Source organism: Anopheles coluzzii, chromosome 2 (assembly GCF_943734685.1).
Source record: "Anopheles coluzzii chromosome 2, AcolN3, whole genome shotgun sequence".
Lineage (NCBI taxonomy): Eukaryota > Metazoa > Arthropoda > Insecta > Diptera > Culicidae > Anopheles > Anopheles coluzzii.
In genome coordinates, this window is record NC_064670.1 from 43,697,479 (window position 1) to 43,723,609 (window position 26,131).

General features: G+C 45.4%; 4 protein-coding genes across 5 annotated transcripts in view; 2 read left to right on the plus strand and 2 right to left on the minus strand.

Moving 5' to 3' along the window:
• Positions 1-453: 453 nt before the first annotated feature.
• LOC120953492 (cytosol aminopeptidase-like) lies at positions 454-2,001 on the minus strand. The gene is made up of 3 exons (XM_040373463.2): positions 1,604-2,001; positions 993-1,517; positions 454-874 (listed from the first exon to the last, which is right to left on the minus strand). The coding sequence occupies exons 1-3, from the start codon at positions 1,999-2,001 to the stop codon at positions 454-456; spliced, it is 1,344 nt and encodes a 447-aa protein (XP_040229397.2).
• Positions 2,002-2,118: 117 nt separating this feature from the next.
• On the minus strand, positions 2,119-10,643 carry LOC120952627 (uncharacterized). Of its 2 annotated transcripts, none has more exons than XM_040372048.2 (4): positions 10,551-10,643; positions 10,223-10,464; positions 9,811-9,923; positions 2,119-6,511 (listed from the first exon to the last, which is right to left on the minus strand). In XM_040372048.2, the coding sequence occupies exon 4, from the start codon at positions 5,832-5,834 to the stop codon at positions 3,381-3,383; it is 2,454 nt and encodes an 817-aa protein (XP_040227982.1). In that variant the 5' UTR covers positions 5,835-6,511; positions 9,811-9,923; positions 10,223-10,464; positions 10,551-10,643; the 3' UTR covers positions 2,119-3,380. The 2 variants fall into 2 exon arrangements, with proteins under 2 accessions (XP_040227982.1, XP_040227984.1); XM_040372050.2 differs by having other exon boundaries at positions 9,811-9,926.
• Positions 10,644-10,908: 265 nt separating this feature from the next.
• LOC120952456 (THO complex subunit 7 homolog) lies at positions 10,909-11,981 on the plus strand. The gene is made up of 3 exons (XM_040371786.2): positions 10,909-11,033; positions 11,099-11,219; positions 11,286-11,981. The coding sequence occupies exons 1-3, from the start codon at positions 11,024-11,026 to the stop codon at positions 11,872-11,874; spliced, it is 720 nt and encodes a 239-aa protein (XP_040227720.1). The 5' UTR covers positions 10,909-11,023; the 3' UTR covers positions 11,875-11,981.
• Positions 11,982-17,505: 5,524 nt separating this feature from the next.
• LOC120951231 (protein Optix) overlaps positions 17,506-26,131 on the plus strand; it is a 57,311-nt gene continuing 48,685 nt past the window's right edge. The window contains exons 1-3 of the mRNA XM_040369814.2: positions 17,506-19,333; positions 21,075-21,193; positions 22,278-22,527. Coding sequence (XP_040225748.2) covers positions 19,041-19,333; positions 21,075-21,193; positions 22,278-22,527 — 662 coding nt within the window. The 5' untranslated portion in view covers positions 17,506-19,040. The remainder of the gene's footprint in view (positions 19,334-21,074; positions 21,194-22,277; positions 22,528-26,131) is intronic.

Below are 26,131 nucleotides of genomic sequence, written 5' to 3' on the forward strand. Positions count from 1 at the left end.
CTCAGACTTTTTGTTTCGGATATGAATGTGCATGCCGGAAACGAAAAAACACAGTCCTCAAGTAATTATGCATTGACTATTTATTAACCAACAACCTTTGCCACATTTCTAACAAATAAAACAAATGGTTAGCATGTAAACAAAAACCAAACGGATGTATGTTGGGTGCTACTGCTGAAAATACTTCGCTTGATCGATTGAATAATATTTAATGCTGAAAAAGAAGTGATGCTAATGTTAGCTCGATGGCAAAACAAAACCGAGTGCGGGTAAGGAACTACCACAGCGCACTGCGTGACCATAAAATGCATACGGTTTATAGAAGTAGTCCCCCGGAAATGCTATCCACAACACTGGTGTTGTACAAAGTCAGTAAACTTGTAGAATCGTCACTAAATGCAACGAAGAAAAGAAAAACAAACAAACAAACAAACTGTTGCTTCATTGCCTGCTTTAAGCGCTACCCGCCTTGGTAACGAACTCGACGAGCGTACGCATCGGGCGGCCCGACATGCCCTTCGACCCGGTGTAGCTTTGATCGCTACAATCGCCCATCACGCCGGCGATATCTACGTGCAGCCACGGTGTACCCTTCGGCACGAACTCGCGCAAGAATGCAGCGGCAGTGCAGGATCCGCCGCCCTTGCCCTTGCCCAGGTTGTTCAGATCGTAACCGTTGTGGTCGCACATCTGGTCGCTGTAGTGCTTGAACAGTGGCATGCGCCACACCCGATCACCGGTCTGCGAGCCCGCCTCGTGGATCGTCTCCCACAGTTTGTTGTTGCTGGAAAACACGCCCGACACGCAATCGCCCAGCGCTACCTTGATGGCACCGGTCAGGGTCGCAATGTCCAGGATGAACTTTGGATTGAAGCTGCAAAAAGGGGAAAACACATGCGAAGCACACCACACACACCAAGTGGTTTGTTAGTCGAGATGTTGACGAGAAACCAAACAAAAAAAGGTTTAAGTTTAAACCAGTTTAAACTTACGTCGAGGCGTAACATAACGCGTCCGCCAATATAAGACGCCCCTCGGCGTCGGTGTTATCCACGCAGATGCTCTTGCCATTCATTGCGTAAACCACGTCGCCCGGTTTGGTGGCCGTGCCGCTTGGCATGTTTTCGCACAGCGGCACAAACCCTTTCACGTGCACCGGTGCCTTCAGCTGTGCCAAGGCCAGTATGGTCGACACCACGTTCGCTGCACCGCCCATGTCGGCACGCATCTGGTCCATGTTGGCGGACGGCTTCAGGCTGATGCCACCGGAATCGAACGTGATGCCCTTGCCTACCAGCGCCACGCACTGTTCGTCCTGGGATCCACGATACGTCAGCTCCAGGAAGCGGGCCGGTTCGTTCGAACCGTTCGTAACCGAGAGGAACGAACCCATCTTTTTCTCCTTCGCCCAAGCTTCATCGTGCACGACGACCTCGACGTTGGCAGCGCCGAGCCGTTGCTTGACGGTATCCGCGAAAATGGTGGGCGTCATATGGTTGGCCGGTGTTTCCATCAATCTAAATGGCGACGATTGCGAAAGCGGATTCATAGTTTTACAACGCACAAACCAAATCACACTTCAAACGAGGATGCTAATACTCACACGCGGGCAAAGTTTTGCGCCTCGGCAATGATCACACCCCGATCCCAATCGGCCTTCCCGCTGGCATCCTCCGCGAAGCTTACCGCGGGCAGCGGCGTTTGTTTTTCCTTGCTCTTGAACGCCTGAAACTTGTAGTTGGCCAGGGTGGCACCTTCGGCCGCCTGCTGCGGATGCTCCATGTCTTCCACGGCGATGTCGGCGATCTTGTTCGCCGACAGGGCGCGGACACCGGCCGCGGCCGCAATGCGCACGTTTTCCTTCGCTCCATCGATCTCGTCCAGCTCGTCCCATTTGGAAGCATCGCCCAAACCGGCTACCGCTACCGCTGGAAACTTACCGAGCTCCCAGAAAATTCGCGTCTGGCCAGCTTTTACCGGACCGCAGCTAAAGCAGCGCATGGTAGCGGGGGGAGAAAAGCACGGAATTGTTAATCTTAGACAATGTTCCACTAACTCACACGGTCGGCGCGTTATGGTTATGGTCGGCGCGTACGAAAAACAAACAGACGCTGCTCATTTAGACCGCTTGCAGTACGAAAGAGATTTGAACGGACATTTTATTTCGCTTGGTTAAGGAAAGAATCAGCTTCAACTGTAATATGAACCTAATTAAATTAACTTAAATGGACGAAATAGATGTTAACAAATTCTAAAATTGTATCGCTAGATCCTAAAACATCAATTAATCCGGAATAGTAGTTGTCTACATTTTGTTGCATGTTTTACCCGATCGCATTTCCAAAAGCCACGACGTTCGCTACACATCCTTCTACATGTATTTCCTACTGTACAAAAATAGCAAGTTCTCTCTTTGTTTTCTCTTCCCTTACTCCTGCCTTCCGGTTGCTCATGCAACAGTAAATACGTCATCATAGTGACTTTTATCCTTGGAAGTATAGTTGTACTGAAAATAAACTGTTGGCACCTCTACACAATAGTCCACCGCAAGACTAGGACGCTATTCGAACGAGTTTGGTTTTGGGAAGGACGCAGACGCATTAGCAAAACACTTTCGAATAATTTTAAACAGCCTTAGCAATAAACTGCCTAAACTATCAAACGTATGTCTATCTTACATATTCAACTAACGTATAACAAGAGCACTGCAAATAAATAGATGACAAGAAAGAAACTATTTGCTCACAGAACCGAATGCTCATCATACGATACTGAATTCATGTTTGTCTAAATTGGTATGCTCGAAAAAAGAGGAAAGGAATGCCTGTGCGCTAACCATGGAAAGCAAGGATGAGTGCTTAGTCTTTCTTGAACGGTGTCCAAATGCATATAAAATAGCTGAAATGAAAACGTCATGGCTATCACACACTCTTACACGACGTTAATTGCACTGGGTGATGCGTGTTAGCTACTTTGCTAACTGTCTAAGAACAACGATCTAAAATGGATTTTCTCTGCTTCTGTGCGTGCTGTGGAATTAAAACACGGAACACGATCATGGTACAGGGCGCACCTACGGCATTTGTCTTATTTTCTTGCTACGAAAAAAACAAAACAAACAAACAAAAAACAACCCACGCTTGGATTGAAACGTGTCTATTCACTAAATAACGTTTACCTTTTTTATACAGCTATTGCAATCCGTTATATAGTAGTAACCTATCCTATTGCATTCATCCGCTCCGAAGCGCGCCTCAACCGTTTTCGCTCGCGCGCTCGTCTGCATCGAAAATGAAAGCTGCTCACGCAAACCCACCCAACTTACTGTACCACCCCCACACCCAGAGCCACCATTCCTTTGGAAGCGAAGCAGTCGCGGTTTACACTATTTCCAGAATCTTAATCACGCCCTCACTGTTCCCGGCAATGATGATGTTGCTCTGCTTGCGCCAGCAAACAGCCGACACAAACTCGTTCCCCTCCGAATTGCTGCGCTCCATGTCCGTCGACTGGAGGCCGCTGGTGCGCGAGCTGCTGTTGCCAATGCCACTGCTGCTGCCGGTGCCGGCGGCGCTACTTCCGCCCGCACCGCCGCTCCCGCTCGTGCTGCTGCTGGAAAACTTCAGGTTAAACAGCTGCTTGGACAGCCCTTTGTAGTACACGCAGAGTGAGTTATCCTCGCTGCCGCACGCCAGATAGTCGTTGTTCGTCGCCAGCCCGGCAAAGTTCTTCTCGTTAATGTGCCCGGTGAAGGAGCGCAGACAGAACGGCGGCGAGTTGATGTTCCACAGCTTCAGCTGGCCGTCCGTACTGGCCGACACGATTTCGTCCGTGTTGAGAAACTTGACGTACGACACCGCCTTCCGGTGTCCCTTGAACAGACAGAGCGGCTGCTTGAGATTGCGCAGATCGTAGTAATTGACGCAGTGGTCCGCCGTCCCGAACGCCAGATGGCAGGAGCTCTTTGGATTGAACTTGACGCAGCACACGTTGGCGCGGGCCTCGATCGTCGCCACGGAATGGTCCACGTTCAGCGACCACAGCTTTACCCGCGCATCGTCCGACCCGGACGCCAGCAGCCGCGTGTCGACCTCGTTGAAGTCAACGCACCAGCAGCGCTTGTCGTGCTCCTCGAACGTTTTCGTTCGCGTGCGCGTCAGCACATCCCAGATCGTGACAATGCCTTCGTAGTCGCTGGACGCCAACACCTGCTTGAAGTAGCTGTTCCAGATGACGCACGAAATTTTGCTATTGCAGGTCATTTCGTTGATCGGATAGTTTATGTCGACCGCGGCGTCCCGTATCGCGGTGTAGTAGTCGAAAATTTTGATTCGCTTCGTAACGCCCGCGATCGCAAAGTACTCGCTGTCCTTGTCGAACTCGATGCTTGACACGATCGTCGAGACGTAGTTGGAATCGTTCGAGTAGTTCAGCGTGGCCAGCGGCCGCAGCGCACTGTACTTGGAGAACTTGATCAGGCTCTCCCGGAAGGTGTCCAGCGACGAGCGGCCACTAGACCGCGTGGTGTCTAGATTGGATTGGCTGGACGCGTTCGATGGCGCCGCTGCCGCCGCCGCCGACGGATGCACCCCACCACCCATCAAGCGGTCGGAGCTTAAGCTGCCACCGCCGATGCCTGTCCCCGTGCCGATGCTCGCCCCACTCGAGGTAGACCGCTCTCCTACGCCGAGCGAATCGGAGCTGCACGAGCGATCCTTGCCGAAGTACAGGTCTTCGCTGCGGGCCGCAAAGTAACATTGCACGAAATCATCGAAATGCTGATACATTCGCTGTTTGCGGGCCAGAAAGGATGAAGGGTTGGACGAAAGTGATCCACCTGAAATCGAGCCACCATGGCCACCCCGGCGAGTCCCGTGCAAATTGAATCCCTCGTACGATTCGGTCACATTCGAGCACGTGTCGTCGACGAGCGAACGGTTCGACGGTACTGTAATGTTATCGATCGTGTCTATGATTTGTATGATTTCTCGCTTGATCGCAACCACGTGCTCGTCCTTTTCGTCCCGCACGCTCTGCTCCACCTCCGCCACCGTCGGGCAGCTGCTCTGCACATCCTTCAGCACCTTCTCCACGTCCAGCAGGTCGCTTCGAATGAGTGCGATCTCGTTCGCAATTTGTAGCTGCTGCTGCTCCTTCTGCTTTAGCAGATGCTTCAGGAATTCGTGCAGCAACCGGTTCTGGGCGGCGCAGGATTCCGCCTCGAGCAGCGTTTTGCGCTGCGTCAGTATCTCGAGCATCACGTTCACGTCCGAGAGGGACAGCTTTTTCGATTCCGTCGCCAGAAAGTGCTTCAATGTGTCGCCTTCACCGCCAGCGTTCGCGTCACCACCACCACACGCACCGCCCGTGTGGAACTGGGGGGAGTTGTCACCGGGCTGGGAGGACTTGTGCCGATGCAGGAGACCACCACCACCGCCACCGCCCCCGCCTTTCAGCCGATGCTTGGTGATGAGCTCGTTTAGCAGAAAGTTCGGCACAATGTGCTCGTGGGACGCGAGCGGATAGTTGCACTTGGGGCACTTTTTCGCGACGTCGATCGAACGCGCTATGCACTGGTGGCAGAACGTGTGTCCGCACCGCGTGATGTACGCCTCGTTGATGATGTCGAAGCAGATCGGGCAGAGGAAGTCGTTCGTCTTGTCGTCCACGCTGGTCGGGATGCCGTTCAGGGTGGCGAGCCGTTTCTTGTTGTTGGTGTTGCTGTTGCTGCTGCTGCTACCGCTGCTGCTACCGGCACCGCCGGGCCCACCGCCCGCACTACTACTGCTGCCTGCACCGCCTCCACCACCACCACCAACCGTTCCTGAGGACATCTTGGCTGAATCACTCTGTTTGAGGTAGCGGCACAGGCGTGGATAGTAAAAACCATCCGGCAGAAGGCAAACACAATCGTGCGTGGGAATCGTTGCCCAAGAAAATCACTGAGTGATGATGTTTTTTTCACTGATTTTCTTCTCCCTGGTACCGCATTAAAACCTTGCAATATGAACGATTAACCATTTCACCACACTCACTAACGCACTAGACAAATGTTGTATAGAGTTAATCGATTGGATAGATTAGAGCACTCAAACACAACTCGTCTACAGATAGCGCTTAACAGAAACGATTGTTTCTAGCCGGAAGTCACAGTAAAAGCATATCGTACGTAACTCAAACCCGAATCACACCAATAAACTTTAAAACATTTCAAAAACTGAACTTATTAAGACGATTAAGCTGTGCAGTGTGTGTTTTTTTTACAAATCAACAACATCATCTTCGAATGAACAAACTGCGTTACGCGCGACGTGTATATCCGTCGTACAGTTGAACTGTCTGTTATCTTTTCCTATACACTTTCACTATATCGTATGGGTGTGCTTTAGAGAAAGTCGAGTTCTCTAAAATGAATGTTTGCATTTTTCTCGCGCACTGTGCTTATTCGCTTTGCTTTGCTATCGTTTGCAAAAGTGTGCACCAGGTTGGGGCTTAGAACATAACAGTGGATCTGAAACGAAAACACAAAGGCGAAAATAAAGGGGAAAAGTATTGAGCTGTTGCTTGCACGTCTGATCTTTTCAAAAAGGGAGGTTTGGAGCTGCGTTCTAGAGGAAATGGAATAACACAACGCGTGGCAAAAGATATGGGTGATATATCTCGAGTGATTCTACTACAGGAGAATTAAATACAACCGGAATGATGGCTTTTGAAAGCGATTAATTTAATGTCAAATAACATTTCCACCGGCTCATACAGCTTCCGTCACACGCTGCAAACGTGTGCGCTGTAACGAACCCGCCAAACAAAGATAGCGATATCCTCCACCAGTATAGATAAGCGTGTTGCACTAATTAAGAGTAGTTGCAACGCGACACATCGGTAACACCGACGTCCTAAACAGGAACCAATCTGTGCTCCATCCGCCCCATTCGAAGGTCTTTTAGAATCAAATTAGATAAAAAGATAGAAAATAGAAGAGCGTTCTTTTTTGACAGAAAGAAATAGATAGCAGTGCAAAAGCTCAAGAAGTTACTATTTTCGCTGTGTTCACATTTTCGCTGATCACACTGTATATGCTTTACTTATAGGCCAACATTCTAATCTTCATCAATGCTTAGAAAGGGAAACATTTCTCCTCAAAAGGAACGATGCTGGTAATCGGTGCCATTTTTGTAAACAATTGCCGAAAGCTTAACGTTGCTGGCAAAAAGATATTCGATCACAAGTATTAATTGGAACAATAATCCATAACTTTCTAGCTTTCTAGCTTTTAACGAATATCGAGAAGCTTCAGTCGATAAATGCATTGCTCTGTGGAGAAATAATATTCATTATTGTACTTTTGTACCGAATCCTTTAATCAGCAATTGTATTCAAATTAAAATCAGCCAATCGTACATCAAGACGCATTGAGGCGAAGAAGATGCTACAATATAGACATACACATAGCATATAGTCAGTACAGACAGGACAGAACATTAAAGACAACGGAAACAGATTTGGAAATGAATTTGGCAAAACCTATACCGCTGCCGGATGAGCCGCAGTATCAGCCATAAAAAAACGATGCTCGCCATGAGCCACATGTTTGCTGAACAATTTGCACAGCACAAATAGAGATCAGGATTACGATCAGGAGTAAATATGGATGGCAAACTACCAAATGTGCTGGAGTATCGAATTCTTTTCTACCATTTTTAAACCATTCATCAGCCAACCCCACACAGTGGCCCGAAGCGTGCGAAGCAAGCCAGGTAGATAAATAAATGAATTTGCAGTATCCTTTTATCCACCCCGGAGGCTACTTTGGCGCACATCATACACATGCTTGTCGACCTTAAACCCGATACCCTAAAAGTGGTGTTGTGAGGAAGAGGGGTTGATTTGAATTGTTTCCAAAAAATTGACTCAGCCTCTGGAAGATACATTACCACATGCGACATACATTTCGCCTGCATCAGGTTTAAACCCGGCATTTAATTTCACACATGCAGATAAAAAAAAATCGATTCGGTACGGGTACGCCAAGCGGACCTTCACCGCCACCAAAATGTGATATTTATTGTCGTACTGTATTCAAGTGCAGTGGATTTAATAATGCACAAACAATACGTAGCGCAATTGGGCGAGGGATTATGACTTCTGACCCATATGACCGGAAATGCAAGATACGGCTTTTCATGTTCACATTCATTCTCGTAGTGCTTGGCGAACTTTAATAGCCATGACGCGGTACTAATAACCGTGCACCGGCTGTATGTCACACAAGGCAAAAAAAAAACAACGGGGAGAAGAGGAGAACACAGCAAACAAAACGCTGTCCTCGATTTGAAAATTGAAAAAGCCACTTTGTTGTTGCCACTCATTGCGATTTTCCAGCAAGTCACGAACTGTCCTTCAACTGTGACTTTTCCCCCAACGCGCTATGAAGCAGAAGGGGTTGGGTAGGAGAAGCGACACAAGCAGCCCGAGGTGTGTGTAGGGAAAGCGTCTGCTGGAAGCGGAAATTTGCCAACGAACTTATCGATATTAACAAGCACCAGGACATTGGCGGCAATTGCACAAGCCGGGAAGACAGAACAGACGATAAAGTCTCTGCTACCAGGTATATGGTACGCTTACACGCTGGCGTTACTAACACACACACCGGCCGATTATGGGTGGTAGTGGCACTGAAACAAAGCAGGCCCGTGAAACGACTCAGCAACGATTTTTCGTCGGTGTGTCGCGTAAATGCGACGACGATGGTGCACATGATGCTAATGATAACGAAACACAAACGGAATAATGGAAGGAGAGTACGAGTGACAATAACGATTGCGCTTTGGTGCGCTCGGGGTAAGCAAACTATTTTTAGGTTTGACCCCGGACTCCCGGCATATGCCCGCGCTTGCCGATCGATATGCGACGAAATAGCCCGCATTCCCTGCCTTTTGGCAGGATGATCCCACGCGCTCGAAAAGTGATTCTCGCAAGGATAGCGAATCAGCAGCCATATGTGTAAAGAAGTTCAGTGCATGCTTGTGCATATCGTACGTAATCTTCAAAGACGTGCAAACATTGACACTGTGGGATAGATTAAAAGTCTGTTACCAACCATCAGCTACCATGGTGCAATGTAATCGCAATGCTTGAAGTTGCCCACTAAAGTATCCTCCTGGCAGAGTGACTTTCTTATCATTTGCACTAACGCAAAGACAAGTTTGAACTGGGCGGGAGATTAGATATGGCAACACGATTCTTTTTTTCCAAACCAGCATCCCAGTAGCGGAAAGATAGAGCGGCGCTAGGTGTCAACGTTCCGAAGCGCATTATTTTAAATAACACCGTTCAATTTTGCATTTGGGGCTCCATCACTGGCGGACATATGCCGCATTATGAAAAGAAGAACGAGGTCACACGATAGCGATTTTCGGTATCATAAATCCTAAACCTAAAATACATTCGGCAACTTTGCCCAGGAGAATTGGAACGGTTGTGGTGGTGCAGCCGTATCGGAGCTTTTGTTTTGAACAGTAAACGACACTAAAGGGAATACGGATGCAACTCCATTGTGCACTATTAGGGACAGCTACACAACAGTGAGGGGAGATATTTAGGTAATGCAACTTTACACCAAGCAATAGGAGAATGAAACACATAGCAATAAAAAATAAGGAATGAAGAGCTGACAGAAAAAAATGTGCGATAAGATAGGAAAAGTGAAGAGCGATTGGAACACAGAACAATAGGAAAGTGTTATGGCTAGCGCACCAGTCGGGACGGGGAAACTCAACCCCAGCAAACATGCATCCTCCATATACTTACATATTAATCTGCTCCAGCAACTTTCCAGCTGTTGATTCGTTGTACTTTTGAGCGTACGGCGTAAACTTCACCTCATCCTTGCCCTCGGACGAGTAAACACCCAAAACCAGACCCTGCTTCGGTGGTGGGTGATGCGTCCGCGGTTAGCACGTTCGCCGTCACGGGCCCCCGGGATTGTTGTTGCGTGTCCGTGGCAACGGAAACAGCAGGTGTCGACGTCGTCGGCAGTCGTCGGAAGCGCCCGAATGCCACAACCGGATGGGATGGGTGGGTGTCGATCGTGTGCACGCACAACACGGTACGGTGGAGAGCCCGGGTGGAATGAACGAATGAAGGAGAGGAAAGGTTGAGAGGTTAGCAACAACGCACACTGCCACTGGGCCGCAATAATCTTCTACCACATGATACGTACTTTCTTCGACATTGAAGCGTAGCTGCGACTCCACGACCGTACCGAATTGATGCTGCCTCGAACTAAAAATGCCATTTAACAAAATTTTAGATAACAGCAAAACAGACTCATCCAATCTAGTCTTCTTCTTCTTCCAAGCGAATAGGTTATATCTTCCTACGGTACCGCTACAGGGGAGAGATCACACTCCACAACCCGTACAAATTCTACTGCACATACACTGATACTAGCTAATTGGATGGCTGTAATTACAAAAACATTACAAGGATTTGTTATTTGCAGCACTTTTCCTAACTATTATACAATTAACAAACTGTATTTCGTTTACCTGAAATGTACCGACGAGGGAGATGGGGTGACTCTGTAATCGCGTGGACAACTCGGTTCGTCTCTTTTCACCAAGCTCGTGCTGTCACGCGACCGAAATGTCAAACCGGAGATCGGCTGCCCTCGAAAAACGTCTAAAATCAACGGTCATTATACCAGTTCATGATGGGCGAAATAGAAACATCTTTTTATATTCCTATCTACAAATTCTAAGCAGTATTCGTTCTGAAGTATTCAATTCGATGTAAACAAATCTTTTCTTCTGCATATTTGCCAACGAAAATCGTTTGAACGAGCCCACTTTCCTTGTCCAAAATTCGATGACGATGACGTTTCTGAAGGGAGCTACAGGGTAAACAAAGTTTGACATGTTTGACGCTGTACACAAACAAAAGCAAGCGCGCTGGTTCCGTCCTGCTAATAAAAATAGTTTTGCTAGTAAAAATTGTAATATACGCTCGTAACGCTGCTATAATGTCTGATGGTAAGTACTTTGTGATTTTGTTACTCAACAGCATATTAACGCTTTCCTTCCGTATGGCATTGCAGAAGAGGTTATCAAACGCCGGCTACAAATCGATGGTGATGGAACCGGCGACGACAGACGCTTGAACGATTTGCTGAAAACGTTTATCAAATGGTGTAATTCGAACGATGCTTCAGACAACAGGTAAGCAGTGTTGTACAGAGCGGAACAGAGGGCAGGTACAAATAACTACACTTTCCTTCCCTTTAGTCAACCAATATACGATCGGCTGCTCGCCCAGCTAGCACAGTGCGAGTTTGACATGAAAAAGTCCGACTTTTATGCGACCGTGATGCAGCAGGAGCTGAAAAACTATGCCACCATCTCGGACACGATAGAGACGGGCATCGAAACGGCAAAGGCACAGATCGTACAGAGCAAGCAGAACCTGGTGCTGGCCAAAAAGATACGCAAGAACCGGATGGAGTACGACATGCTGGCGAAAACGATCAACCAGCAGCCGGATCGTAAGAAGACGGTGCAGGAGCTGGAATCGTTGAAGCAGAACCTGGACCAGCTGAAGGAAAACAGGGCCGACCTGGAGCGAAAGCTGGAGACGAAGAAGAAAGACTTCAGCGTGCTCATGCGCTCCATCGCCGAGCTGCAGAACAAGCTGGATCCGACCATGTCGGCGACGAGTACAAGCGCCTGTGAGGAGGAGGCAATGGACGTTGCTCCGGTACCGATCGTGGAAGAGAAGATGGCGTGCGACGAGCCGCTGGTGCTGGAGGAGGAGGATGATGCTGCCAGTTCGGACAATGACGAGGTGATCCTATCTTCGCCTGAAAAACTCACTTAATAAGAAGTGGGAAGCAATGTCGGTTGGAGTGTATTGTCGTGTTGTGGCATTGTAAGAAATACAAGAAGTATGCAGTTTTTGTAAGTAATTTGTAAACTACAATTCCATTTCGTGATGTTGTGTTTCTCAATGTAAATGAAATACCCTTCTTTTGATTTACCAGAGGTCCGAAACCGAAACGCTCCGATACTATTCGTTTTAAATTGTTTACATTGCCTTTATCTTTTCACCGAAAAATCGGTGAATGCGTTCGAAGCGAGCAAACAGTAGTTAAAAAGGATTATTACGTCTGAAGATACCACTTCAGAACCGGTTTGGAAGGGGTGAGGGTAGTGCTTCCGCGAGCAGGATACGTATACGGATGGAGTAGCACCTGCAAAAGCAGCCCGACGTACCCCATATATGGAACTGGCAGTGCTGGTGGTGATATTGGTGCTGCGTACCTTCATCCACACCGGAGTGGGTCGGTCGTATGTGCCCACTCGTGGAACTTTGTAGCAAGTTGTTGAATGAAGTGGCCAATGGGGTTCGTCCCGGTCGGTCGCCCGGTCATCATCACCATCATCATCATCATCGTGCTTTGACGCTATCCGAATCCGACTACTTGATTCCGGCACGATATTTCCGCTGTGATGAGATTTCATCCCTCAAACTCGTTTGTCGGTGTCCGGTGTGGGTAAGAAGAACTTAGTTGAAGCAGTTTGGTTGAAGCACTTTCTGTGGTACAAAGATTTCTTGCTCGCAGTTTCTTAGGACTACTCTTCGTAGGACACAGGAGAGAACGGCAGGGGGAGCTGTCGGTGTACAAGATGGAGTAGTGTTTCGCTGTAAAAAAAAGCTCGATAACTTCGGGCAGCGAAATCGATTGGCTACGGAGATCGTGTCGGAAGTTTCGCTTTGAACGTCCCACTTGGTGTTGGCGCGTCTTTCTTGCGCATTTGTATGCGACCCGTACTAGTAGAGAGTAGGTGATGGGGAGATGCTTGCTTGAGTGGTACTTGAGCCGTGGACGAGAATCTGTTGCGTCGAGTAATTGTGGTACCCGGTTCGTGGAAAATGGTAGCCGGTAGAATATGTTGCTCGAGTGCACTGGGGCAAGTTCTTGGAAGGCGGGAGCGTAAAAGTTAAACCACATCCAACGGTAATTGGTCATCGATAGGTAGATTTTCTTTATTTTATTTCCATGTCGTCGTTCGTCCACCTTTTGCACCGTTGGGCATTAAAGACATAATTATTGCTAGCAATTTTATCAAATGTCGAAACAAGTGCTTCTTGTCATAAGCAATACTGCTGTAATATCTATAAAAATTTACGAAAGAAAGATTAAATAGTCATTATCGTTGGTTTCCCGAACCGCCGTGTTACACCAACAGCTTGTCGCTCTCGCATAGTCTCCTCTCCAACCCCCGGTACAGATGTTTCATATCGCCGTGACTACTTTTTGCTGGCAGCAGGAGTCACCCATACGTGCCAGGCTGACTTGCAGCGCGGTCGGGCCGGGGATCTTTTGACCTATCCACTTACCGCGGTACTGTGCCGCACGGTCGACAGTGTCAATTTGGAATAGGAAATGATGTGACAAAACCAAACAAGCAGCGCTCGTTGACGCCTTCGCTCTCTGCTGCCCACCCTCCCCACTCCAACACCAGCAGTGTTGTTGCATTGCCCGTGCGTTTTGCTGTCGAGATTCTACGCAAGCTGGCTCATCCCAACTTTCCTCATTCAGTCTACCGCCGACGGTGGTATCCAGCCACATTGGGCACCATTGGGACTCTTGACTTGAAGCAAAACACTTTGAAATTCGATACAAAAGTGAGGAACACGGCAGTGTCCTCAGCATCACCTTCCCGACCTCTTCCACCGCCGAAGCCGAAGAGGTGAGATGGGATTGCGAAGCGAAAGGTTAAAAATAACTGATCGTCCCAACTGTGCGGCAAGGGTTATGACACATTTTAGAATCATTTGTCGTTCGGCGCTGTCGGCCGAAATGTCGGACGCCAGCATTGGGCTGAAGGGGTGTAAATAATGGCGCCTGTGAAAGGGAAGCGAGTTTGAATTTTAGTATGAACCGAAAAAGCTGAAGCTGGTGATAATTTTATGCCCTGTCTCGTTTACAGTTTGGGGTCATTTGGATGCAGCGCAGGGTGGGGAGCAAATTAGTACGAATAGATTGGAGTTTGCGTAATGCTGATAGGGTGAGTGAATTTGATAGTGGTATTTGTTAACGGGGAAATGGCTACCATCAACCAAGATCAACCAGAATTATATTAAGAGGCGAATGTCAGCCAAAAGGCCCAAAGTCCCTTAAAAAAAGAATAATATACAGTTTAGATAGTTTTTGGAGGATTTTTCCACGAACATATTTTCTCATTGTTTTTATTATTATTTTTTCCATCAATGTGTGTATTATTGTGTTAGATGAGGTAGATTTATTATTTAAGAAAGAAAGGCCAGTAATGAATTCAAGTTTTGCATTACAATTAATTTTTAGCGATTAAATAAACAAAATCGTGCACTGAGGTTCTTGGCCTTTTCCTTAAGTTGTACGATCTAAAAACATGCCAGTAATGGGTTCAAGCCCTGTATATGCCTGACTATCCTGCTACAGAAAAAAACCACAACTTTGGGTCTCCCTTTTGCGGATTATTTTGGACGCGCTGAAGTTTAATTATTTAAATAAAACATTGCAATATTTTGTATTGTATTGTGCTTTTATTTTTCATTAATTGTATTGTGCTTTTATTGTATTTATTCAAAAAGAACAGCTCCGACTACCTTACTTAAACTGATAGTGCATTATTACGGCATTAAAATTCAAGAAAATGTACCTTCCACTTAAGAAAGTTCGATTAACCTTAAAGTAAACAATTATAAAATAAGATAATTTTTTTAAACAGCATTGAGTACTTTTCATTCTATGCTTTTATTGCCTTAGTTAAATTCTTCATAATTCTAATTTTTAGTACAAATTCAAAAGTTAAAAATGCAAGCATATAAAAGTGCAATCCAAAATAATTAATTGTAAAAGATAGATCAGATAAAACTCAGTTTTCAACCCTCCCATCTTCTAGCACGCTTCAGATTTAGTAGCAAAATAGCTTCAAATAGTGAATAGGAATCGTTCCTAAAAAGCAATGTAAGTCGTAAAAAACTCTTCCTGTCTTCAGCTACACAGCTACTCAGTACGGTGTAGTACAGGCAGACAGAGGCCATAGTGAAAACATAAGGCCACATTCAACACTAACTCAACCCCATTTTCGGGAAGCTTGAGAAAACATTTTCAGAAGTACGTGAAAAAAGAAGCATCCGATACAGCGACCATAAGAACAGAGCCTCAGAGTGTTTGAATGCAAAGAAAACATCACTTGCTTTGGTTTATTGGAGCTTGTATAAGTGTAGCTTTCAGTGTAGTACGCTGGTGTGTACGGTTGCTTCCTCCGTGCGACAGTGTGATATATAGGTACAAGCTTGCTTTATTAAAAAAAAGGCAAAAAATATAATCTCAACATACCAAAAAATGGGTAACAATATCCTTCCTTTACAGCTCGCAACGACCAGGTGGCGTAGTACCGTATATACTAAGACCCGGATCGCTTTCCGAGTACGCGTACCCTGTTTGCCTCTCAGCTCTCCTTCGTTTCGTGCTCACTCGTGTTGTATGAATGCGTGTACGTGTGTGCGTGTGAGAGAGTTTGTAGGGTTTTTTTTGCCATTTCGTTGTTATCCTGACACTTAAGGGCTGGTTGAAACGGTGGCAAGCTTTCACTATGTATACGCTGGGAGGCGTCCGCTTCATCGATCTGCTCACTTGTACATGATCCACGCCGACGGGGATGGAGTGCGATGGCAGGATATAGTTCGGTCGTTCGCACCGCGCTCGCCTTGATTGCTACGGCGATGTATATGCTGGAGAGTCGGCCCAACATGATACTCATGTTTTTGCTATGTATGTGTGCTATTCTTCTGCAGTCCCTGCAGGGCATAGCACCTCCTGATAGGGAGGTAACGAAACGGAACGCATCCCCATGCCCGTTGTGTTTGTATGAGCTGATGAACATGAAATCAAGGACCCCCTTGGGAGTGGAAGCGCTGAGCCATCGACTGCACTGCAATACGGAAATGCCGTCGCCCTTTTTCGGGGACGCTCCGAAGGGAAGGGTCGTGTGTTTTCTTTTTCGCTCTGCCACGGGCAACACGAGCGAATTGGTAGTGTATGGTTTCATGTGGCTCCTGCTTCCTACCGGAACTAGCGTAGCGTAGTGAATCCGGCTCTCCGGTGGGTATTGAGCAGAGAAATGATGGTAAAGTGGTACTAAATAATAGAGCTACTTTGCAAAAGATCGTGTAATTTCAGCATTCTTTACCGTAGAAAGTTTTGCCTACCCGAACTTGGTCTGCACTAGCTTGGGTTTTTGTGGAGGTGATTTCGCTTATGGATCCATTAGCCACCGTTTGGAAAGAGTTTAGTGAATTAAATTTCACATTAAATGGCAGGGCATTAAACCATTTGGAAAAGTGAAATGCATGAAATGTTTGAAAATAAACGTATAAAAGATCATTTTATGTAAAAGATCAACCACATTTCATGTACTATGGTAATAAATATATGTTTTGTGTGAGAATTTAGCATGATACAACCGTGATTGCTTCGGTAACATTGAATATATGTTATAATTGTTATAAATTATGAGCTCTTGTTTAAAAAGATTAGAACATAAAAAAATCATTTTTATAAATCACAAATTATTATATAAAATTGTTAAATTTTTAAATCAAAACCTTATAAAATTATTTATCTTATCTTATGCATTTTTGTGCTACAGGCTCTAGGGCTTAATTTTCCCAGTATCATTTTTCCTGAATTCTTGAGAGGCATATTATAACCGCAATTGTCCTTTCCCGATCTTCCCTGTGTGTTGATGTGTGTGTGTGTGTATGTGAGAGAGTATTGGCTAATTTCAACCGGGTCACTATCCCGGCGACGGACAATGTGTGTCCTTTTGATGCTCGCATTCCGAGGCTCACCGGTCTCGTTGATGATATTGATCCGCACTGTATGCTTTGCAGGGATAGCACGGGACCAGACGCAAGGATACTGCCACAGCCCAGGCCAACTATCGGTCCAAGCTGTAAGCGATCCATTGTGCCGGCGCTGCTTTCCTCCGCTGCGGCTGTTCCAACCACGGTGTGACACTTTTGACCGTCGTTGGCACATGTAACAACAACTGTATATAACCCCGCTCCTCCTGAACACACGCGTCATACTACTAACATGTTTAAGCCTTCTATTTTTTTTTGTTTATTTTATTCTTTCTACTCTTTTCTCAACACTAGGCCACGCCTACAACGATGTAATTTGAAAGAAAATACTACGCTTATGAACAACCCTCACACAAATGGGGAAGAAGCTTGCATGAAATATTTCACTGCACAGGGTGCAATGTTTCAAGGAAACGTTTCAACGGCCCATTGGTGAGCGGTGATTGGCTTGTTCGTTGGGCTAATCAGCGTACGGCAGCAGCACCATTTTTCGTTGCGCGTTGTGTGTTTGTAGGGGGTTGTGCGTTAAGCAGGGTGTAGAAATCGAAAGGGTGGGGAAGCTTAAAACAGAGTTTATGTACTGAAAATCAAATAAGATATCAGTAGCTTTACAAGGTTCACTCGCTTGTGAATGATAGCGTGTGTCGCACATACATACACACACACGGAGAATCGGATCGCAGTCCAGCGATGCACGGATTGAGTGTGTCAAAATAAATACACCCTATTAGAGTGCAGCCGAACACAATGGAAGAATAGAGACGCATGAGGCGAGATGTATCGCCGTTTCGCCGTCGACTCGCTTCCAGCCAACAGCATCCCGCACCACACGTATTGGCGACGTAAGCGAGTGCGCTAGATCGCTCTCTCTTTCTTTCCTCCTCGCTCACTCGCTCCGCCGGTCGAGTCGTCGTCGAATCATCTCGCACCGGAGCCCGTTTGCGGGACCGTTTCGGGGTGTGTAGTTTCATTCTCATTCGCTCACTGCACGGGAAGGTGATTGCGTTGCACGCGCGTCTGTTCTGCGTTTACGTAGTGCGTATACCAACAAATTCGATCGGTACGGCCGAGAAGGTAGTAAAGCAACTGTAGCCTGTTCGAAACACGTGCTGAATGGTGCGCTTTTCTGGTTCGGCCTATTGTTTGTTTCAGTACACAAAAATACGGAAGATAGATGCGAATCTTTTTGTAACATCGTCTCACGTGCGCGGCCAGGAATAGTGTGTTGGTGGAATAGTGTTCTTCTTGCATACGACCATCCGATTTACGGCAGAACTTTGCATTCGTGTGGTTAAAGTTCAAGGCGCAAAGATACCAATGGTTAAATGATTTGTAGAAGTATAAACAAAATTGTGTGTTTGTGTAGTTTTGCCGGCGGTACTTTGCCGCTTTACTCTGGTTTCGGAAGCAGAGAAATGGTGTTTTATGTGACAATAACGATGCTGTTGCTGTATACCAAAAAGCCCTCAACGAGTAGCAAATGTGTATAAACCCTATCCATGCCTGTTAGTAGTGTATATCGAAACCAACTAACTCGTCGGTGTAGAAGAAAAACCTCAAATGAAAAACGCGATTGTCATATCGCTAGTTGCGGGCAGATAGTGCAAGCAAGTGTTTTACGGATCGTGCAAAGAGTTAATGGAAGTGCGGAGGTTTCGTGTGTGTGATAGATCCTACGATATGCGCGTGAGGTAGTGGTACATCCCATAGATTCGACAGTAGTCAACTTTTTGTGAGTTTTGTCGGTTGTTGTATGTGTGTTTTGAGTGTGATTTTATTCAGCCCCCTCCACTATGAGTTGGTATGAGGAAACGGGTTACGTTCAATGTACCTCTACAAAGTGTTGCTGATTAAAGTGGTTCTAGTGGGCAAAGGGCAGTGAGCAAGTGACCGTTCGTGCAATGTTGACCGATTAGGAAAACGTATAGATATATCCGAAACCGAACATCACCTCAGTGACGGAAGGAACCGATAGGGAACGTGGTGGGTGGAACCGTATTTCCCGTGGGAGAGGCGTGCTACCTCACCTGGGAAGGAGCAACGCACAACCAGCACGGCGGGCCGCGGCATAACGCGCCAAAATTGCGCCAAACACAAACAATCTGGCGGTGGTCAGACAACCATCCATGGCCGTCGGGCCACCGACGGGAGGATCTGGCAATCCTCCGCACCCGGCACCACCGGTACAACCGCATCCGATCCTCGCGCCCAGCCCGCTGTTTGCCTTACCGACGCTTAACTTTACCGCGTCGCAAGTTGCGACCGTCTGCGAAACGCTGGAAGAGTCTGGCGACATCGAGCGGCTGGCCCGGTTCCTATGGAGCCTGCCGGTGGCACACCCGAACGTGACGGAGCTCGATCGCTCCGAGGCGGTGCTGCGTGCGCGTGCTATCGTCGCCTACCACACCGGACATTTTCGGTAGGTTTTGCGGCACAGTAGAAACGATCAGTCGTGCCTAATTTGTGAGGTCTTTAGTAGAATACTTGTGTTTTCTTCGAGCAAGGAGTTACAGAATATTTTTAAAGTGCTAGATTTATTAACAGGCAATCTCGTTTGAGCGAATTGAGACTCTAAATATCATTCTTGTCGTTTTAAAGTCAATTTTAAACTTTTGACATTAACGGTCACTAAATAAAAACAAAAACCATAATATTTTATAATTTCAAACAACAATGCTTTTAAAATTGCTCTAAAAAATAAAATAAAAAACCCTTAGCAATACTTCGGCATCTTTCGCAAGCAATTGTTCGTAATCTTTCGTAATCAAAAGTGATAGTACACTGAATCCCAAATCCAAATTATAAAATGATTTCAAGCTTGGAAAACAATATTCATTTGTTAATTTTTGTTAATAAAACAAAAGTAAAGCTAATACATATGCATCAATATGTAATATGTGATGCAGAAAATTAAACAAGATCTACAAAAGAAACGAACAATTAGATATATTTGAACTTAACGTGAATTCGCTTAATATGTGATGCATTATTATAATATGCACATACTGGTGTATAAGTTTGGGGTATGAATATTTCTACATTCAACCTATCTCGATTATGTTTTCACTACGGTTTGCTCGCAAACCAGCAAGCTGGGGGGAGGCAAATTAAATCATTTCACCCATCGTCCGGCCATGGCGAGTCCGATCATCATGTGCGAGGTATCATATCGAAACGCTAGCTGGCAGCAACAAATTAAATTCTGCTGTAAACTCGCATCCAACTGCATTGTTTTCCTTGCCTGCTTGCCTTGTCCCTCCTGCTGTTTGCTGTGCAGTGGACAACGCACGAGAGCGGATAATTTACGCGGGTGGAAAAATATGGCATATGTGCGTGTGCTTGTGTGTGTGTTTCTGTGCGCGTGTGCTTGTGCAGAAGTGAAAAACTCGCGTCTCGATAATCGATCAATTTCGTGCTCCAATCATTTCGTTTCGATCGATCGATCTTCCGGAGGAATCCAAATCCGAAGAATGAAATTTGTAATAATGATCTCCAAATCGGAAGATTACCATTTCCTCCCCCGGGCGCTCAACGAGCTAATCGGGTTGACTTTTCGTCCAATATTTGGCTATGATGGACCTACAAGGAGAAAGAGAGAAGAAGAATGAAGCTGTGTAGAAGGCCGAAAGGTATGGCAAAATGCTAGCGAGCTACGGGCTTCGGTGTAGAGATCGCGCTAGGTTACATGATTGACGAGCGAAAGGTGCTGGAAGAGGCCTCAATTTTCGATAAATAATTTAATTAGCCTGTTATCCCCGCTTGCTGAAGTGTGTGCCTTGTGTGCGATTTGCAAATGATTTGTTGTTTTTCTTTCGTTTGTTACAATTTCAACTGAAATGAATGGTGGCTAAATTGAACTGTGTGTGCTTTTTGCCGGAATGAGCTAGAAAGATTTTCTTTTTTATCATAAAAACATAAAATAAAATGATACACACAACACAGCCGTAGTACACTGGTTTCGTAAAATATAGAAAAGTAACAAGAGAGCTTCATATCCTACCGCTATTTGTTCTATTATTATTGACCAAATTAAATCGATGAGCAAAGTTTTTTTTTCTTCTAGACCTGTTAACTTCTGTAGGCCTCCAAAAAACATCGTTTCTTGTTTCGTTCAGCGAATACGATAGGTCCTGCTTATATTCTACCTTTTTGTCTTTCAGAGAGCTCTACTCGATACTGGAACGACATAAGTTCACGAAAACGTCCCATGGCAAACTACAGGCCATGTGGTTAGAGGCGCATTATCACGAGGCAGAAAAGCTGCGGGGACGACCGTTGGGTAAGCATGATCGTGTGTATTCCTGTTGCAATTGTGCTAGTGTTTGTGGCTGTTGTGTGTCGAATGTCTTGAAATGTATGAAATGGTGTCGAAACAATGAAGCGACTAAATTTAATACTAATAGCATTGGTATTGGTGATGATCTCTTGTGAAGACGGTAGAAACATAATGACAAATGATTAAGGAATTGTAACAATTGTAATAAGCCCGAGAAGTTTTATTAGAGTTAAATATGTTTGAATTGAAATCTGTAAAAGAGTCTAACAAATTTATCTTCGCAATATATCATAACTTTTCTCCTGAAAAAAAAATCATAACTTTCATTTAATTGTTGCAATGTTTATAAAACACATTATTTCATGTTTGTTTCATATGTTCGTAGAAAATGGAATTTTACATTTATCATTCCTTTAGTCTTTATGCAAGCCAGTAGCAAGTTGATGATGAGTTATTTTCTCTTTTTCAAAGAACAGAAACGGATATGCTTTATTAATTGATCTGTCCGATTTCCTCCAGCTAGAGTGTTAGTGGATATCGTTATAACACTCGACTCTTGTCCTTTGACACTGTCTGCTACCTTGGATTTGCATGCATAGAACACAACAGCACCCAACGACTATATTCCTATAGGTAGATGCAAAGAACTGGATAATCGACGAAACAAAAAACAAAATCCACCAGTAATGAAACCATTTGCATACATACACGAGCGGTTAGGGTTTTTTTTGTGATGTGTTTGCACATTTCATGACATTCAATACCGACACACGTCTTGGCAGAAAAAGTAATAATTTGTCGATTTTTTCTCTTCCTTTTTTTGCTCCCGCTTTCCCTACGGTGGACCGCTTTCCATTAATCGACTTCTATCGGAAAACGTCGTCAACGTGGACTTTGGCCGCGACGGATTTGATTGCTGCTGGCAAATGGATTTCTCGTCCATTCTCGTCACCGGTCACAAAATCGCTTCCTTTCACGTGGCTTCAATATCCGCTCAAACCGGATGCGGCTATCCTCGATGGGGTTGTAACACATACAATTACACACACACACAAAACACCTCGTTTTTGCCGTTGGCAACGTCCAGGACCAGTCGATAAGTATCGCGTCCGGAAGAAATTTCCGCTTCCACGTACGATCTGGGACGGCGAGCAGAAGACGCACTGCTTCAAGGAGCGAACGCGCAGTTTGCTTCGCGAATGGTACCTCCAGGATCCGTATCCGAACCCGACGAAGAAGCGCGAGCTGGCCCAGGCAACTGGCCTCACTCCGACGCAGGTGGGAAATTGGTTTAAAAACCGACGTCAACGAGACCGTGCGGCGGCAGCGAAAAACAGGTAAGTCGCGAGTGTGATTTTTTTTTGTTTATTTGGTTGAGGTTTCTACTTTCCATCTCTAGTACACCTTCCGCGCAAGATTCATTCGGTATGGTAATGGTTCTGATGGATGGTCGTTTGTGGGCGATGGAAATCCATTTTTAGTGTACGAGTTTCCTTTCTAACCCGTTGTCCGTTTGACGCTGTGTGTTCGTCTAGCGGATCAGTGGAGGATACGCTTGTAATTGAGCGGATATGTAGATGAAGTTCATCGTCTCGCTTGTCTGCTTGATAAGGATATTGAGGGTTATACTCGATCCATTGGCACAAAAACAGTATGGTCGGTTTATGTTATGAAACAGTGCAACCAACAAGAGAAATAGTAAAATAATTTATATCATTTAAAACTATACAGCAAAATGCTTTCAAAGCAATATTTTTTTCTCGTTGCTATAAAACAATCATCACTCTTGGGAAAGGAAAAGTGAAACAAGAAGACTTGCAATTAACATTCACCTTACTAAACATTAAATTTCTTTAGAAAAAAAGAAACCCATTATGCATGGGAAAAAATTAAATAAAGCTTCATTATAATTCAACGTCCTATTGTTTGTCTCATTTAGTCACTCTGCTGGGGAATGGTGCATAAAAAGAGGAAACCAAACCAAACCAAAACACCATTCAGTGAGCGTGTTCTGTCAAGTATGGGTAGAATATACAGACGACCCATTATCCGTGTCTCCTTCGGCACAGTTGCAAAATAGACCAAATGTGCAAATGAGTATAATTGAATTTCATTTCAATCGGCCAACACCGTCTAAGCTATCGTTGTCCGGTTGAACTCGCTCATGACAGGGAACGGTTTTGATGATGTACTGTCTTGAAGCAAGTCCTATTGCTTTTAATTTGTTTAAAAAGAGACGAAACACAACTTCTAGATGTAAGTTAATTTTAATTATTTTTTTTTAAAAGAAATGTTTTACGTTCGATTCCTGAATGTTTTAAATAACACAAGCATTAGTTTGGCACAATTGTTGAAAGTCCAGCCGGAGAAGGCCATACAGCACGGGCGTGTGAAAATGAGCACCAGCTCTGTAAATTTGCATAATTATTCACACACATTAAAAAAATACCAAATTGTTGACAGTCGCGTGCAAAACAGACTCTCGCAGTGGAAGTAGTGGAAGATGTAGTAGTCATCGTTTGGTCAGAAAGTCCAAGGTGGACAATCGACCGTTGGACTAGGTAAACAAATCATTGAGCAGTTTAAACAACACTCGGACGAGTGAAATCTTCATTATCACCTTGGAGTGGGAAACGGTCGCATTGTGCTTCTATTTTTTAAACCATCAACCCAAACTGAGTCTGAGGGATTGCTGTTTTTGTTCGTTACTAAGGGCTGGTAATGAAGTGGCAATAATGCCTCCGCATTAATTTGATGTTGCGTTATATTTACAGTGTACATGCAAATGTGTTGAGCATAATCTAAAGATGCAAGATACAGTAAGTAGGAAATGGAATTATTATACGAAATTTAAAAAGAGAAATTTAAATAAAGGTTTACTATTTGCAAACAGTGCAATAATGTAAATTAAACTTCGTATTCTCAAGCGGACCATGGATGTGTAACGTTAACATCCCTTCCGAATTGAGCCATAACCAGAAGATCTCCATCTCTCGGTATCAGGTACATCTGCAAATCGCACTATCATCAGCTACCAGCTACCAAAAGGAGTGTAGAACTGGATGCGCAAACTATACAAACGACCACATCCGGAGTGGACCATTCCCGCATGCGAACGGGTGGTACCCCGAAAGCTGTTGTTTATTTATGACTTAGAGGTTCGGCAGAGCTGCCGAAAAACCGCAAATCATTCACACCCCCTTTCTTTCAATGGGGAAGTGCAGTTTTCCTCCTCTACCTTCTCTGAATTTGACTCAGTGTGCCATTTGTTAATCTCGGCTATTATGCTGTTTCTACCGGTGCTTCTACCTCAGTAGGAAAGAATTTGGCATCGTTCATTCTCCGTGTTCCCACTCCGGTAGCTTCTTCGGATCAAGAACTGGAAGAGATTTAGAAACCTCAGGCAAAGGGTCGGCTGCTTATATCGGCAATCCTCATGTCAGGGTGTCTCGGCTGGCGATCGCAGCGAACGGGGTGGAATGTTTTGGGAAAGTCCGGATTAAGGTTAGTTCCTTCCTGTAAATATTGTGACTATTAGGGCAGCTTTACGGCTAATTACCAGGCACTCGGCAGCAGCACGGCGTATCGGTCCCGACGCATGGCTGACCGAGTCACCAAATCGAACGACACCCAGTACTCAGGACAGTCCTGGTGTTTGTGAATGGTTGAACGGTTGTGGGAAGCAAGTCTGTGCGGGGTAGGCAGATCGAATCCGGTCTGGAATTGTTCTGGAATGAGTGGTTGCCGGTCTACCTGTCCACCTTGGGGCTAGGGGTGTTTTTAACGTAAAGCTAATGATGATGGTTGTGTGCAGCAGTGGCAATGTTTTGATTGTGCATTATTGTGGCGATTTGTGGTTTTACCCGGGGACGACACTGTCGCCTAATGGTGGTGGCGAACATTGTGTGGAGGATTATCGAATTCCTTCCACCTATCGCAGTGTCTCGATCGTTTCGTTATCGATCGGCAGCCGTCCCTTCGACTAGACAGGTCCAAACGGCAACGGTGAGGTAAAGTAAAATTATATGCTTCGTTGGAGTCATTTTTATTGTAACGGAAGGGAAGGTTGGATACTACGACGAACGAAAATTTCACATATTACTGATAGTGAAAAAATGAGGTGACAGCAGCGTATTGGAGCATGATGTTGAAGTTGGTTTAAAGGATAGCAATATTACTTTAGCTTTCACTTTTGATTACTATCTCATTTAATGAATCAAATTCGACAAGAATAGACCATCTAATAATATTGCGAAATGAATTGATCTGACCAACATTGGATGGATGAATCGTTGGATTTTTTTGCTACAATAAGCTGCTTCGATCTAGTACTTCATATTGATGAGTTGCTTGTCATTTTATCATTATGATCATTTCAATCATAAAGAAATGCGAAGAATGTTTACTGCGTGTCACGCACTGTTTGCGAAAACGTGTTATTTCATTCGTGATGTCTCTGCATTGGACTGCATGATGATGAGACTTTACATCGATAAACTTGACCGTTGTGCTTCTTCTCATCTGATAGTTACGATATTATCATAGATGATAGATATTGATGTGTTTCATTGAGCAATCGCGATACGTGTGCGTTAGCGTGAACGCTTTTCACTTCCCAACCCTCGCCGATACTGGTAGCTTCCCGCACGCCGTAAAATGGGATGGTTCACCAATGACAAACGGTGGCTGCATGGGGCTGCATGGGCCAGCCATGGAGCCGGTGGCAACGGTGCCATCCCGGGAGTCCGTCTTGAAACGGCTGGCATCACGAGCTTAATTCACCTTTTGTTTGCTTATTTGTACTCTTCAACAGCTCAATTTTGTGTAACATAATTGATTGGAAATAGCTTCTGAATTACTGGCAGATCTCCATCATCGTCCCTCCGCCCCCCTCCCTTTACCAACTTATATCCCATGAATGAGGTTCCACGCGAACTCGTT